This window comes from Chiloscyllium punctatum, chromosome 12 (assembly GCF_047496795.1).
Source record: "Chiloscyllium punctatum isolate Juve2018m chromosome 12, sChiPun1.3, whole genome shotgun sequence".
Taxonomy (NCBI): Eukaryota; Metazoa; Chordata; class Chondrichthyes; order Orectolobiformes; family Hemiscylliidae; genus Chiloscyllium; species Chiloscyllium punctatum.
This window is the reverse complement of record NC_092750.1, coordinates 52,510,692-52,526,239: the sequence shown is the minus strand read 5'-3', so window position 1 is coordinate 52,526,239 and position 15,548 is coordinate 52,510,692. Positions and strand designations below refer to the sequence as shown.

The 15,548-nt window shown below is 38.7% G+C and overlaps 1 protein-coding gene across 3 annotated transcripts in view; it reads left to right on the top strand.

The window, feature by feature from the left end:
• The window catches only part of pdzrn3b (PDZ domain containing RING finger 3b), a 302,862-nt gene that overhangs the window by 264,077 nt on the left and 23,237 nt on the right, over nucleotides 1–15,548 (top strand). For all 3 annotated transcript variants that reach the window (XM_072582591.1, XM_072582592.1, XM_072582593.1), the window contains 2 exons: nucleotides 6,819–7,072; nucleotides 14,728–14,812. In XM_072582591.1, the coding sequence (XP_072438692.1) occupies nucleotides 6,819–7,072; nucleotides 14,728–14,812 (339 nt within the window). The remainder of the gene's footprint in view (nucleotides 1–6,818; nucleotides 7,073–14,727; nucleotides 14,813–15,548) is intronic.

The window sequence follows — 15,548 nt, the reverse complement described above, 5'->3', positions numbered from 1 at the left end:
GAACGTGTGGCTGATAGCAGTTCCCAATTGCTATTCGTTCTTCTTATCATTACCAATTTCTCTCCCAATTGCATGCTGTCATCTGATTCTGTTCAATCCACCTTCTTGACAACTTGTATCATCTTTTACCAAAGTAGTTGAGCTTTGTGGGTCTATTTTGAGCAGACATTCTATCCTGCACAGCTTCTTCACGTCATATTTAACCCTCTGTCCTCAATATGTGATATTGATCATGGTAATTCCAGGTAGAAATTCTGTTGAAATGTGTGAAAACAATAAATGAAAGTAAAGATATTGTAATCTTCACCATATAAGGTGCATGCAATACTGGATTATTTTGGTATTCCCCCCGCCATGTTAGATGGTAAAATAACAATGTATCATGAGAACTCATCCAATGCACATCCAAATGCTACCAGACAAAATACACAAGACCAAACAGCTGAAAGTTTAGTCATACAGTTGGTTTTAAGAAGTGCCTTAATGTGCAACTGGAGCAGGTCAAAGTAACTGAGGATAATTCTGCCATTAAGTTAATTCTGAGTTGTATCCTGCACTGATGACCTCAAAACTGAATGGGAATCAGCTCTGATAGTAGTATTATTACATATAAACAAATGCAACTTCACTTATTCTCTTTTGAATTTTAAAATGTGTCGTGATGAAATTAAGAAATAAGACTGGCTTAGATTGCTAAGTGAGTGAAAACTCTGATGAAAGCAGACATGTAGGCACTCATGGAAATAGTACTTCCTGATCATCATTGTGACCCTCTGCAATGTAGTAGAGGATAACAATAGAAAAAATTTTCACCTCCCAGTTTGGCATGAGCAGATATGAGTAAGGTGAGAATGAAGGACCAGATTCTTGACATCAAGGACAACATTTCCAATTTTCCCCTCAAATCATACGTAGTAACTACAGAATCTCTCCTTTGAATGCCTCAATACATCATATTTCTATGCCACATTGCAATTCGCCTCTCTGTCACCAAGAAACTAGACGGTGGAAGTCCCCAATGTGTAAATCGGCGCAGGTTTCTGCTGGCTGCAGCTCAGCAAATGCTTGTGCTGACCATTGTGCAACTACTTTCTTCTGCACACTGTCAGGTACCTGCACTCATTCCGACTTCTGTGTCTTGCCATGCTTTTCAGCACAGATGGGGACATAGGCAGTTTGTGACAGTGGGAAGCACTAACCAGTCTCGGGGTACATGTATCACCATGTAGCAACATGTGTGTCACAACTGCAGCATCACACAGCATACACACTGTGTGTGCTTCAAGCAGATGGCCCTATGTGAATGTCAAAGTGGGATCAAGAGGAACTATGGTCAGTCAGTAGGTCACAGAAATTCAGGTAATTGGTCCTCCAAGAGTCCAGGGATAGGACCACAATCAAGTCCATCCAGTCCAAGGATTACAGGTATGTCATTTGGGGTGCTTTGGAGACATCAGTCCTGCAGCAATGGGCCGCGGTTACTCGAGAGTATCAATGATTAGATTAGATTAGATTACTTACAGTGTGGAAACAGGCCCTTTGGCCCAACAAGTCCACACCGGTATCTTGCCAAGTCAGTTTGGAGTTTTTGAAGCTTCAGTGTCAGTTTAAGGTTGCCCTGGCCCATCATCACCCAATGGTGAAATCTGTTGGAGTAGAACCTTTGCTCAGAACAACTGGGTCCTATCCAGTGCATATTGAGGCTACGCCTGCCCTGAAATTGTCTGCCAGAGAGGCTTATTACAAGGAGCAGCTCATGAACCTATATGGCATCTCCCAAACCTGGGGGACCCGCCAACTGTATCTGAGATGACACATGCCATTTCCTCAACAGCACAGTCATTCATTGCTCCCACCCCCCCAAGGTGAGAAGTGGAACATTCCGGGCAGTGGAATTCTTTATCATCATTAGCTTTACTCAACTAAACTCGCATTGCTTTGACAATGTCCAATTACTAGTCTGCACAGCTCAGCAGAAAAACATTTCCACTTTATCATTGTACAGCTTATCTGTGACAATCGCAGTCACATTCTGAAGATTGGTGCCAGCTGTTGTGGGAACTGCCAAAATTTCGTAATAGAGAAGCTGTCATTTACTGTCTCATTCCAATGTCTTTGGGCCATGCAGGGATGGCTGCTGGAAAGCAAAAGCTACCACGGCCAAATATTTTGCATGACACCATTACAAAACCCTGAGACTGAAGCAAAGCAAAGCTACAGTGCTGTTCACACTTGCACCAAGGCCCTAATGGAGCAGCCCAGTCGATGAGATTTGAATGTGTAGACCACTGTGGTGGAAGCTGTGCAGTGTAGTCCAAAAAAAGGTGCACTGCATCATCATAGCATGCTATGCCCTTCACAACAGGAGCTGACAAGAGGGTGATATTCTACAGGCAGACAAAATGAGGGAACAACAACAATCTTCTCAGTATGAAAATTAGGGCATTGATCAAAAGAAACATCAACAGCAAGAGACTCTTGGAATAAGGTCAAAGTCCCCCGTCTTCCTCTTGCACTGCCCGTTAATGCTGAGCACCTATGGCTGGTGTGATAGTGTGCATCCATACACATATGTGGCAGGCACAGTGTGTGCGGGTCCTGGCTTTCAATGACAGTCACAGAACCAGCCAATCACATGAATGCCAGAGCCAGCACAGCCCCAGTAATGTTGATTTACCCCCCATTCATTGATCCAACTTAACTCATGCTTCTGACAAAACTGCCTGTCTCCAGCAGCACCCTGAGTGTCAGACACCTGGAGCATTTATTTCTTCAGCCAACAGCAGAGATATCTCAATGATGCACTCATCAAATTTTGCTCCCGAGTCAAACATAGAGGAAGTACCCACCGAGGTGAAAGTCTCTGAACTGGTGGAGGGTGCAGGTGAAATTCTTACCAGTGTATCCACTGAAGGTTCAATGACTTCCTCCTCAAGAGGTAAAGGTAGAGCTGAGGCACTCTGGTGCTGATGCCTCCACGGTAGAGATTCACTGTGTGTCACTGTGTTCCTGTATAAGAGAAGAGTGAACTCAGTGTTTAAGAGAATGAAAGCTTGTGCAGATTAAAAATCAGTTGGCACTGTGTTAATCTGAAGCAGCACGGCAGAATGCAGCTGACTGGGTTGGCTGGTGACTGAATTCTATCCATCCCCCTGTGAGTGACTCTGGTTACCTTTCTCCTGGTAGGGAGTGAGGAGGCTGAAGCATGCCAATCCCTTGTGGTTCTGGACCCCTTCACCCATCTGTGGGACATTTTTTTCCTGAATTGAGGCAAAGTGGGCAACTGAATATGAAGACAGTGAATGGAAAAACAGTTGGTGTTAATGCAGGATCAGGAGTCTTGGTCCCAGTGAGATAGTAGGAAGTGCAGATGGCGGGAAAAGTTGGCAGTTTGACGTGTAGGTGGATCAGAGCTGCTGAATGCGCATAATGCTAAAGTTGGAGAGTCCATGACCTTTGGGTGAGGTGCATGTGCAGTGGCAAAGTTAGAGTGGTGACCCTATGAGTGTCAGGCAGCAGATAGAAGATGGTGGTTCTTATCCTTCTGGTGCAATGAAGATCATTGTCCCTCTTCCTAAACTGCTAGTCATCCTGCTTCACCCGGGACATTGCATTGTCCTGGGCTTGGATTTGTTTCCTGGCTGCCTGGATTTGATGGTGTTGACTCCTATCACAGTTAGTTGCCCTCCTCTACACCACCTATGAAGACTTCCAGGTCCCTGTCTGGAATCAGGGAATGAGCTTTTTTTTCCATGAGCCATGACCTGACTGTCGAGGGTCGAGCACCATGGAGTGAGGGTTTGCAGTGTCGGACGTGGTATGTTGCTGGGCTTTAAATATGGCACCATTGGCATGTACACCAAAAGTCTCAGGAGTAGCAAGCACCTCTTTCACTGTGGCCAGCCGCTTCCCTGAGAGTGAAGCTTCAGAGCCCGATTGTGTACGAATGGTAGTTCTTAGCCAGGTTGGACTCAGTGCCATGAATCTCACTCAACAAAGCACCTCCACTGAAAATGGGAAAGTTCTGCCAATGACATTCTTAATAATGGTTTTTAAAAGGTCACTTATTACATTTCTGTATGGAAGGCTTTGGGTAATTTATCATTGAACTAGTGAGTTAGAACCATTTTTACAAATAGTTTTCAAAGAGATGAAATTGAGATTTGAAAAATTAATTGAGGGTCTGTTTTGCGTATTTCGAATTGTCAATAAAGAGCAACCTCACTCTGATTAATTAACTGTGGATTAGAAGAAAGGTCATGTACCATGGTGGTGTTGTACACACTCAAATAAATAAAGCTTCTGGGATCAAAATCTCCAAAAGATCACTCTACTTCATGAAGAATGATTTGATTTTTTTCCCTCTATATTAAATGACCATCACAGTGCAGCCAGAGGTCTAACATTTCATGAATCTGTCTCCGAAAATTGTTACAAGTGCAGAAGCTCTTGTAAAGTTCGTACTGAAAGGTTTGCAGTCGTTAAGTTCAACCCTTGGCACTCGGAGCTCTGTCCATCAGACGATGCTTGAGTCACAGTTGAGACAAACTGACAGGTGTCAACAAGGTTTCATTACAAAGACAGTGACACACTGCTGGGATGTGCTGTATTAGCTCCTGAAAGGATTAACACTTGATTGAGTGCACTGAGCAGCATGCTCTGTGATGACATCACTGGGGCTTGGTCAGAGAGTGAAGTGACTGAACTGAGGTCAGTGTGCTCCCTGTGATATGGATCATATTCATCTAACTGTAATGCAATAAACTTCATCTCCTTCATTATTTATGACTCTTCTCTCAGACCAGGAAGGCAGCTATCCTTAACTTTCTGTCTCACCGTTCATCCAAAAGAATAAATTATTAAGAAATTTGTTTAAGGCTCAGATCAAGATTTTTTGCAGGAAGCAACTAGATGCTTTAATAGAGCTGTGGGTTCTGAAAGAATGAAGAAAACAAGAGTGTTGGAGAATTACTGTAATATGGTAAAGATCATTCATTCACATGTATCTTGTGACAACCTTGACTAAGAGTGGCTAAAATATACTGTGGATCTTGTGAAAGAGAAAAGTGTTGAGAGTATTTGAAACCATTAGTATATTCAATACAGGCAAATTGTGGTTTGCTTGATCAAAGACTTGGCTTGATAAAGATAGTGTGGTCAATATTATGTGTATAAATTTTCAGATGCTTTTGACAGTACCATACAGGTTTGTCAGTAGAATTGAAGCCTGTGGGATTAAAGAGACAGTTGCAAACTGGATACAGATTGTGTCCCTGAGATAAAGTAGAAAGTAATGCTAAGCAGTTTTTCACAGTGGAAGAAGATACACGGTAGTATGGCCCACTGGTCAATGTTGGAACCACTTCTCTTTTGGATTTGGCTATCCAGAATGCAATTTCAATGTTTTAACATGAGACAAAAGTCAGAAATGTAATAAGCAATGAGTAGGATTGTAAGAATTCAGAAGGACAAAGATCAGTGAAATAAGTAGAGACACAGTAATCAAAATTTATTTCAGGGGAGTATGAAGTGGTACATTTTGGTAGGTAGAGGACAACGAATATGAACTAAATGGTGAAACGTCGGGAACTGCAGGAACAGAAAGATAGCTGTAAAGTGTGTAAGTGTGTGAAGTTAGGAAGTTATTGAAATGCATAAGTAATCCTTGGTTTTAGTAATAGACAAATAAAATAAAACAGCCTGGAAATTATGGTAATCCTTTATAAAGTACACGATGACGCCAAAGGAGCAGTATAGTGTTCAATTTTAGGAACTGTAGTTTAGGAAGGATACCTAGGCCTTGACGTGGTACAGAAGAGATTTACTGCGTTGATAATAAGGACGAGGAACTTCAGCTGAGTGAAGAAAGTCAAAAAGCTGAGTTTGTTCTCATCAGAACAGAGAAAGTTAACAGACAATTTGAAAGAGTTGCTGAAAATTCTTAACTGTTTTAAGTGAATAAGGAAAACCTGTTTCCAGTAGCAGAAGAGTCAGTAACCTGAGATGACAAATTTAAGGCCATTGAATTATGAGCCAGAGGTGACATGAGAAAACTTGTTTGCCCTTGTAAGTTGTTGTGACCGAAAAGGCACTATCTCAAACGTTAGTTTGCTCTCTCTCCCATGAATGCTGCCTGACTCACTGTGATCTCCAACACTTTTTGTTTCCAGAAGAGATTCCAGCATCTGCAGAAATTTGCTCCTGCATAGGGTTTGGAATTAACTGGTTAGCTCTATCAAAATAAGACAACTTAAGCACAGTGAACTAAAAAGCTGTACTATACCATTCTACATTGAAGCTTCTTCAACAAAAGAAGTAAAGTGAGAATCTGTATTTTAATCCAGTTTCTTGGTTGCAATGTTTTTTATATCTCATTTTACAACTTGAAAAGGCCCTTCAATATAATTAAGTTATAGGTCCATTTATCATCATTTTACATTTGCCCTCTCAGTCTAAAGAGCAGCTTGCCATGATTTATCACTTGTATTGAATGCTCTCCATAAAATTATTGATCATTGTGTTTCATTTCTTGGCATAGATATAATGTGTAAAAATACATTTACTGCAATGTGGAAAATCACAAATATTGATGAAAGTTGATTGTGCTAGAGCATGTCAGATTATAGTTATGTCTTGAGTGAAATGCAGATGTTTGACCACAAATGAATTGTCACTTTACACAACGCATAGCAATAGAATATAAAATGCGATAGCCCCTATTGTAATGGTATTTGTCAGCCACATCTTGCATGTATGTGGTTTCTTGGTACAGAAAGTATTTTATCATGTATTCATGATTTTGACATTTTGCTTGACAGGTTAATGGTAAGGACCTATCCAGAGCAACCCATGAGCAGGCAGTAGAAGCTTTCAGAACAGCCAAAGAACCCATTGTCGTACAAGTATTGCGACGAACTCCGCGGACAAAAGTGATTAATGCATCTCACGAATGTCAGCTGGTAGATATGGGCACTCAGACAGACATCACTTTTGAACACATCATGACACTGGCTAAAATAAGACCACCTACTCCACCAGTCGTGGTACTAGACCAATACCTTTTGCCTGAAGAGTAAGTTTATGTTTATTATTATTATTATTATTATTATTATCATAATTTTTATTATTGTTATCTGAGGTAAGGAGCAAAATAATGTTTTCAAGTTGCTCTGATGTGTACAATTAAGTTGGACCGTGAACTGTTAGCTTAGGTATAATTATGTATAAAAGAGCATAGATTTAAGATAGTTTGCTGGTCTGGAGGTAGTGCTATTCAAATTGGTATCTCAAACTAATTTAAATAATGCAAAACCCACCCCCAGCATGACTTAGTTGGAAACCTATTAATTACTTTCGAGAGCCCTGGAGGTGTTCCGTGTTATTAGATTTTATTTAAGGTGGACAATAATTTATGGTCTAATCTTCTCAGTTTGTTTTACAACTATTACTTAAAACCCCAACATGTATTACTTTGAAAAAATAGTTGTATTTTTTAGCCAATTATGTCAGATAACTTGAATATATGTAAGTCTTTTGTTTTGAAAGCATGGAATTCTGTTGTATTGTTTAACTGCAGCACATAGAGTCATAGAATCATGCAGCACGGAAAAGACCCTTTGGTCCAATCAATCCATGCTGAACATAAACCGAAACTAAACTAGTCCCACCTGCCTGCTCCTGGCCCTTATTCCTCCATACATTTCCTATTCATGTAGTTATCCTAATGTCTTTTAAATATTGTAATTGTACCCACATCCACCACTTCCTTAGGACATTCATTCCACACACGAACCATCCTCTGTAAAAAATTTGCTCCTCTTGCTTTTGATCAGTTCCCATGAATTAATGTTTCACCTTTGCATGGCAGTGCTGAGTCAAGAAAAAAAAATCCAAGCACTCTTCAAAGAGATTACATACTAGGAAATTCAACATTTGCCCAAAGCATATGCAAAAGCTCAGTGGGAGCAGGTGCAGCAGTAACATTCAAAAGAGAATTGAATAAGCACTTGCAAGAGAAAGAGTTACGGAGGTTTAAGGAAAGAATGAGGGAGTAGGATGAACTGCCCTGCTCTGCCAAAGAGCCCAGAGGCCCAAATTCTTATTTAATGCACTAGCAGCACCAGCCTGACAATCCCTGCTATAGTTCACTGCTCAAGGAGGTTGGCTTTGAAGAAAGCTGCCCAGACAGATCTACCATTCTCTGTGATATGGATTTCATTTCTCCTGGCATACATTTTATTCCAGAGTCAGCTACAAGGATCTCAGACATCTGACAACACTGATGTCATGAAGAGGTTTAAACAGAGAATCGATTTAAAGATTTTCAGGGGTAGCAAATCAGGAACTAAGAGGCAACAATTCATCTTCACTTTTTAATAATTTTATAGAGAGCAAGATAAACATTGGAACTACACAGGAGTTTTCATATAATCATAGGATCATACAGTGCAGAAGCGGTCCTTTGGCCTATCAAGTCTGTCCTGCCGAAAATATACTACTACCTACACTGGTCACACTTGCCACACTAAGCCCATAGCCTCGAATGTTATGATACTTCAAGTGCTTATCCAAGTACTTTTTCAAGTTGATGCGGTTTCTTGCCTCAACTACCTTTGCAGGCAGCACATTCCAGACTCCCACCACCCTCTAGATGAAAATGTTTTCCCTCAAATCCCCTCTAAATCTCCAGCCTTTCACTTGAAAATATTGCCCCCTTGCTAATAGGAAGCAGCTTTTAGATAGAAATGTTTTAAAAATTTAGCCATTCATGGGTTTGTGGATGGTATTGGCAAGGCCAACATTTGATGTTTGTTCCTAATTTGCCCTTGACAGCAGTTGAGAGTCAGCCACATCACAAGATGCTTGGAGTCACATATGGGTCAGACAAGGAAAGGCCAGCAGATTTGTTGTTCAAAGTACATGTGTGAACCAAATGGATTTTTAACACAATTGATCAGTTTCACCATACCAAGACTACCTATTAATTTGATAATTTTAAAGAATTGAATATAAATTCCAACAACTATTGTGGTGGAATTTGAGCCCATTCTCGCAGAATATGAGCGTGGACACCTGAATTTCTAATCTAGTGACATTACCACTGTGCGACCATATGCATAATTACTCTGATCTAAATTTGTAATCAAAACCCAGTTGTACCTTATTCAACAAGGTGTAACCTTTAACCGTGAACTTGTAAAAACAGGAGGTTTCCATCAAATCAAACTGTTCCTCAAATTTAACCTACCAGCTCTGCTTCAGGAGAGGAGCAAGCAAATCACTGACACCAGTGACTGGATTTCCATGCTTAATTCTGCAGATGCAGGTGTCAAAATACACTGTCAGTTTCAGAGTGATGTTGCCAATGTTGATATGTTAGCCGCTATTACAACTGCTAATTCTGGGTCAGTGTTTCGTAGATGAAATACACAGTACAAAATTAAAGGGAGTCAAGCATGTTAATATTGCCACTTTTGCTGTCTAATAACTCATTCAAAACATCGCATGAGAAACCACTAGCTCAAGTAAGCATTCACTATGCCCAACCATATCCTGAATTATTCTAAGTTGCCATGGATCATTTCAGAGGTACATTGTGAAAACTGCCCACATTTCTTTCTGTTGGTAATGGGCATTTTCTCCAATGTAGCTTTGACAATGGGAGTTATGATCAATTAATTCGGCAAAGAAAAATCAACTCTTAAGAAAATCCTGATTTGGAATGTTTGGTTGAGTTGGAATGTATGAATAAACATTTACTTTCAATGGGACACATGGTTTCTTTTGTTTTCATCCTTAAGTGTGAGACCTACTCGGAGAGGACTAAATAGAATATCAATATGCCATTAATTTAAAACCAGCTTTAGAGAAATGTGTTTGTATCTATTTATTTCTTGGCTTATCTTCTCAGTGTATCAATAATACCAAAGATTAAATATTTGGCATATTTAGGTATCTCAAGGAATAACAAATAGTGAAGTACAACATCTCACGTAGCCATACAGTATAATGACCTTTCAATATATTTGTGCAAAAGAATATTTATTTCTCATCCACTACCCACTCTTAAAGGCTTTGAAAATTGGATAGAAAAACATTAATCATACTAACTGTTTTATAGGTTTATATTGCAGCCTTATATCATTTGTATTATATTCCCTCCTGGATTTCCCTTCCAAACATCTATTGCAAGGTGATGAAAATTGATCTTTTAGCTTTCAGTGCTAATAGTATAAATGCTCAGAAGCATGTGAGTGTATGTTCTAGTCATTTCTGAACAGATTTCACTGAGGAAAGAGCAGAATTTATAAGTGCCATTTATCATTTCAGATTTTAAAAAGTTACAATCCTCAATTTTATGTATTGTTAAATATATACAGCATTTTCAATTTCTTTTCACATAACAGGAGACCCATAATTTGGGGAAAAAAATTGAATGAGGTTAGTAAAAATTGTATCACTATACAGAGAGAACTCTTTAAAATTATATCGTACTCTTAGCTGCAATTTTGGAAACACTTCTAATTAATAAACAAAATTTATTTCAAGTGCATGCATTTATTTATTTATTTAAAAATTTATTTTCAAACTGTCCCACAATACATATGTTTGTCTTTTGAAACTGTTCTTGTGAATGTTGCTTTGGTTTACAATGAAAAGAAATAGAAGTTAAATTTTGACATTAACTAATTATCTCAATGCCAATCAGTTGCATCCGTGAGACAATTATTTGACCTTTTCTACAATTACGAAATGGTAGAGAGTCAGACAAAAATACATTGCAAGAAAATTTAAACATTTCCTTTTCCTTTTCCTAATTTGATTTTACTTCTAAAAGACCAAGTTGAATTTTGAATGTAAACAAAACCTCTTGGAACAAGGAGAACCACATGGCCCCAAGAACGTTCACTGACTTCACTCAAAATTTACAATGCTTTGAGAAAACAGGCAATTCTGTTTAATGACTGTTCACTGAGATTTGCCTTATGCATGTTTAGGTTGAAGCAAGATCTGATGTTGAAGAATGGACCTGACGAGTGATACACTTTCAAGTTCAGTTAGTCATAGAGTTGTACAGTATGTAAAAAGACACTTCAGTCCAACTCGTCCATGCCGACCAGATGTCCTAAATTAATGTAGTCCCATTTGCCAGCATTTGGTCCATATCCCTCCAAACCCTTCCTTTTCATATGCCCATCCAGATGCCTTTTAAATGTTGTTATTGTACCCACCTAGCTCGTTCTATACACGCACCATCCTTTGCATGAAAAAGTTGCCCCTTAGGTCCCTTTTAAATCTTTCCCCTCTCATCTTAAAACTGTGCCTTCTAGTTTTGGACTCACCATCCTTGGGAAAAAGACCTTGGCTATTCACCCTTTCCACGCCCCTCATAATTATATAAACCACTATAAGGTCACCCCTCAGCATCTGATGCTCCGGGGAAAAAGGCTCTAGCCTATTCAGCCTCTCCCTTTAGTTCAAACTCTCCAACCCTGGCAATCCTTGTATCTGTGCTCTGAACCCTTTCAAGTTTCACAATGTCCTTCCAATGTCAGAGAGACCAGAATTGCATGAGTATTCCAAAAGTGATCTAATCAATGTCCTTTACACTGCAATGTGACCTCCCAACTCCGACACTAAATGCACTGACCAATAAAGGCAAGCATACCAAACACCACCTTCACTATCCTGTCTACCTGTGACTCCACTTTCATGAACTATGAACCTGCACTCCACCTTTATGCGTTGTCATCCAGCACCAGCACCTCTTTAATATGAGTATTTTTCAAAATGTCACTATTTATTTCCCCACATGCTCTGTCTTCCATATCCTTGTCCACCGTAAACACTGGTGCAAAATACTCATTTAGTATCACCATATCTCCTGCAGTTCCACACATAAGCAGCTTTGCCATTCTTTAAGAGGCCCTATTCTCTCCCTAGTTACTCTTTTGTCCTTAATGTATTTGTAGAATCCCTTTGGATTCTCCTTAACCCTATTTGCCAAAGCTACCACTGGTCCCCTATCTCCCCTCCTGATTTCTCTGTTAAGTATATTCTTCCTGCCTTTATACTCACCCAGGGATTCACTCAGTCCCTGCTGTGTGTACTTGACTTATGCTGCTTCTTGTTCTTGATGAAAACCCCAATTTCTCTAGTCATTCAGCCTAGCCCTTTACCTAGCAGGAACATACTGTCTCTAGACTCTCGTCATCACCTTGGGTTTTTTTTGCATATTCCTGGTCATTCAGAACTTCAAAACAAATTGGAATTCATTTGTCCAGCAGTGGGGAAAGCTGAAATACTTAAAGTGGACCCCTTATTAACCAGAATTTCTCAGTGACCATGTCATTTGAGGTACATTTTTTTCTCATGTTGTTGGGATCAGTAATTCTGCCTCACCAGGACCTGAAATATAAATGACATTTAGTGATTAAACAAAAATAACACAACAAATATGCAAGACTGCATTCAATATGACACAGTCAAGTTGATCACAGTGTTTTCTCACAACTTGTAAATTGTTTTCCGAGAGATTTCAGAAGAAAAGCTATAATCACGCAAGTATATGCATCAAAAGCTAAACTTTTTATGAAACTGTTAATCGATATTCAACATAGTATTTCCAAAATTGCAGGTAAGAGTTGGATATTTTAAAGATTTCTCTCTCCATAATGGTTCCAGGGATACAATTTTTAAGTTCTGTCAGCTTGTTAAGTAATTTCATTTAAACAACTCATGGAGACATTAGTGTACCACTGGTTTGGAAAAGATACTGAGCCAGGCAAAGTACAAGAGCTAATTTAATGACATCCTGGATGACAGCAGTACCCTGATGTGAATTTAGCTCCCTAATGCTGACGGTCCTGTTATGTTGAAGCTTATGTGGTCAGCATTTGATTCCACAGAAAAGTTAAAACATGGTACCAAACAAAAAATGCTGTATGTATAGGTGATTCTTTGTCAGCAATTAATGTTTATTTTTTAAATTTGCAAGTTATATTAAATTATGTTAATAATTATTATTTATTACAATTTTAAAATTGCACAACATGCATTCGTCATATTTTTGACAGTGAAACAAATCGTAAATAGAAATTTTTATACAAAGATTAATCTAAAAGATATTTTTATGTGTGGGAAAGGTTTCCAGCTTTTCTTACAAAGAACAGAAACCTGACCATCGATGATGCATTAACACTGCAGGACATACAAAGTTGTTCAGTATAACACAGTGTTTGAAAAAGCAGACCTATGAAGAGATTCTTTCAGTAGCTCTAATAGTGCAGGCCACAAAGCTGGAAGAGTTGTACTTCACATTTGATTGAAATTACATTGGCTCAGAGCAGACAGAGGTACTGTGTCACATGTTAAAGTGATACTGAAATGTGGTGAAAAGGAGCAGAGTAATGGGATTGGAGTTCTACTCAAACAAACCAGCAAATAGCACTTAAAGAGGATAAAGACCTTGGGTGCTTTTCTATAGCCAATGCATTAAAGAAAATAATTTGAATTAGAAAAGCTGCTAATGCATTCATTTTAATGCCAAAGACAGTGAGGAAATTGGTCAGTACTGTTAAATTTGCATGATACCCAGACAATTGAATTTTCAGGATGTGTTATTTTGGTTCATAAAGAAGAGGATTTTGATCATGAATCAGTAGAGAAGTATTAAACCTATATTTTGATATGATCACAATGATCCTTCAGAGGAGTCAATATGCTGGATCAATATCTTGGAATCCCTGACCTGTTCTTTTTGGCAGTCTCTCAAGACCGAGGATGACTTTCTTCCACTGCTGAGTTGTGGATCCTGAGATGATTTTACATGATGATGGAGTTGCATACATTGCCACAGGCGAAGCAGGTGGTGTTTGAAGAAGCGGTGTTAATCCTCACTTTGTAACTGAGTCTTAAATCCAGGCCACAGTGATGAGAGCACTGAATCCTATTCACTATACCACAGGGAAATTAGTGACCTAACACCATAATGGGAGCAACAACATGGCATGTGCTGACACAGTTCAGTGTGAAGGCCGTTCTCTACCTTCTAAAGGCAACTAAGGGATCCTCAATAATAAGACCTGTCAAAACTGCTCAAGTTTTAAACATATAAAAAGATCAGAAATTCTGCTAGGAGGGTTTCACTAAAGTTTGGATTGAGTCAACCCACTGAGATTGAAAGATTCCTTGACTTCAATTCTCTTTGTCTGAATTAACGAGAATTGCTGTCACACAATAAAAAAAAGTTCATGGTGTTCTGTTTGGGAAGTATAATTATTGGGCAATGGCAGCAGTCAGGTTTCCTGCAGATCCTTTTTGTTTGAATTGTGTTTTATGATAAATATTGATTTGCAAGATGTTCTTGTGCTTTTTGCTTCATAAAAAGCTGGCGAATGTGTGCTGTGTCAGGCAGGATGATTTAGAGAGGACAGAGGTACGCTTTATTATAAGTTGCAATGCAATATGCACTGCACAAAAACAAAACATATGATTGACTGCTGAAACTCCTTCTCAGCTATTAGAGCCTGGATGGATTATGACTAATTCAATCCCTATTGCTTGGTTGTTAAAAGATATTGCAATAATAATAAATGGTTCTATGACTTTTATGTGTTGAAGTCTACATTACTGTTGCTTCCATCTTTTCTAATTATTTTGTTGTGATACTTGACTAACATTAATTCAAAATGTGAATCACCTTATTCACATTTGTTTTCACGGTAGACATCCATCAGGACAGGATTATTATGATCCAAACGACTATTTGGGTTTGCAAACTGAAATGGACAGAGAAGAGTTAGAATACGAGGTGAGTTCTCTTTGTGAAGGTCATTCAGAATAAAAACCTATCAAGTACAGTGTATTTTAAAACTTGGAAGATTTTCTTCACTTTATTGTAAAATACTTTTTTGATGTATGCAGCCATTCCCACTCAGTCATCTTGAACATTTTTCCACATGCAATCATAATTCTTAAGTGCAAATCTTCAGTTATGGTTGATCTATAATTGGTAGGAAAATATGTAATTTATTTCATAAAGTACAAACTTTGTTTTGAAACAGAAAGATTTCAAGTACGTATGTCTTCAAAACATGTCAAGGCTTCAAGAAAAACAGAACAAAGATTTTTATTTTCTCGTTTCTAATGCATAATCAACAGCATCTTTAATTATGTCATCACTGAGAATATATTGCGAGTAGCTGGATGTAAATTGGTGCTGAAGTATGCTGCATCTTCAGGGTACCAGTGGAATGCTTTGAGCAAGTGATGAGTTTTAATAATTCTCCACCCTGTTCTGTGCAGCTTTCGATAATAATGTCTTCTCTAGAAAGATTAAGAAAAGAACAAGAGCTTCTGACTTGGCATTTCCTATTATGTTGTGAAGCATTCATTATCCTCTAACTTCACAGTAAATTGGTACACTTTCAAAAGTCATTAACTGCATAACAAGTTGAGTGTATCTATTTTCAGGTTATTAATTTCAAAGTTGCTATTTTGATAACATATATCATCAACACATCAAAGCAGATGAAATTAGCTCAGAA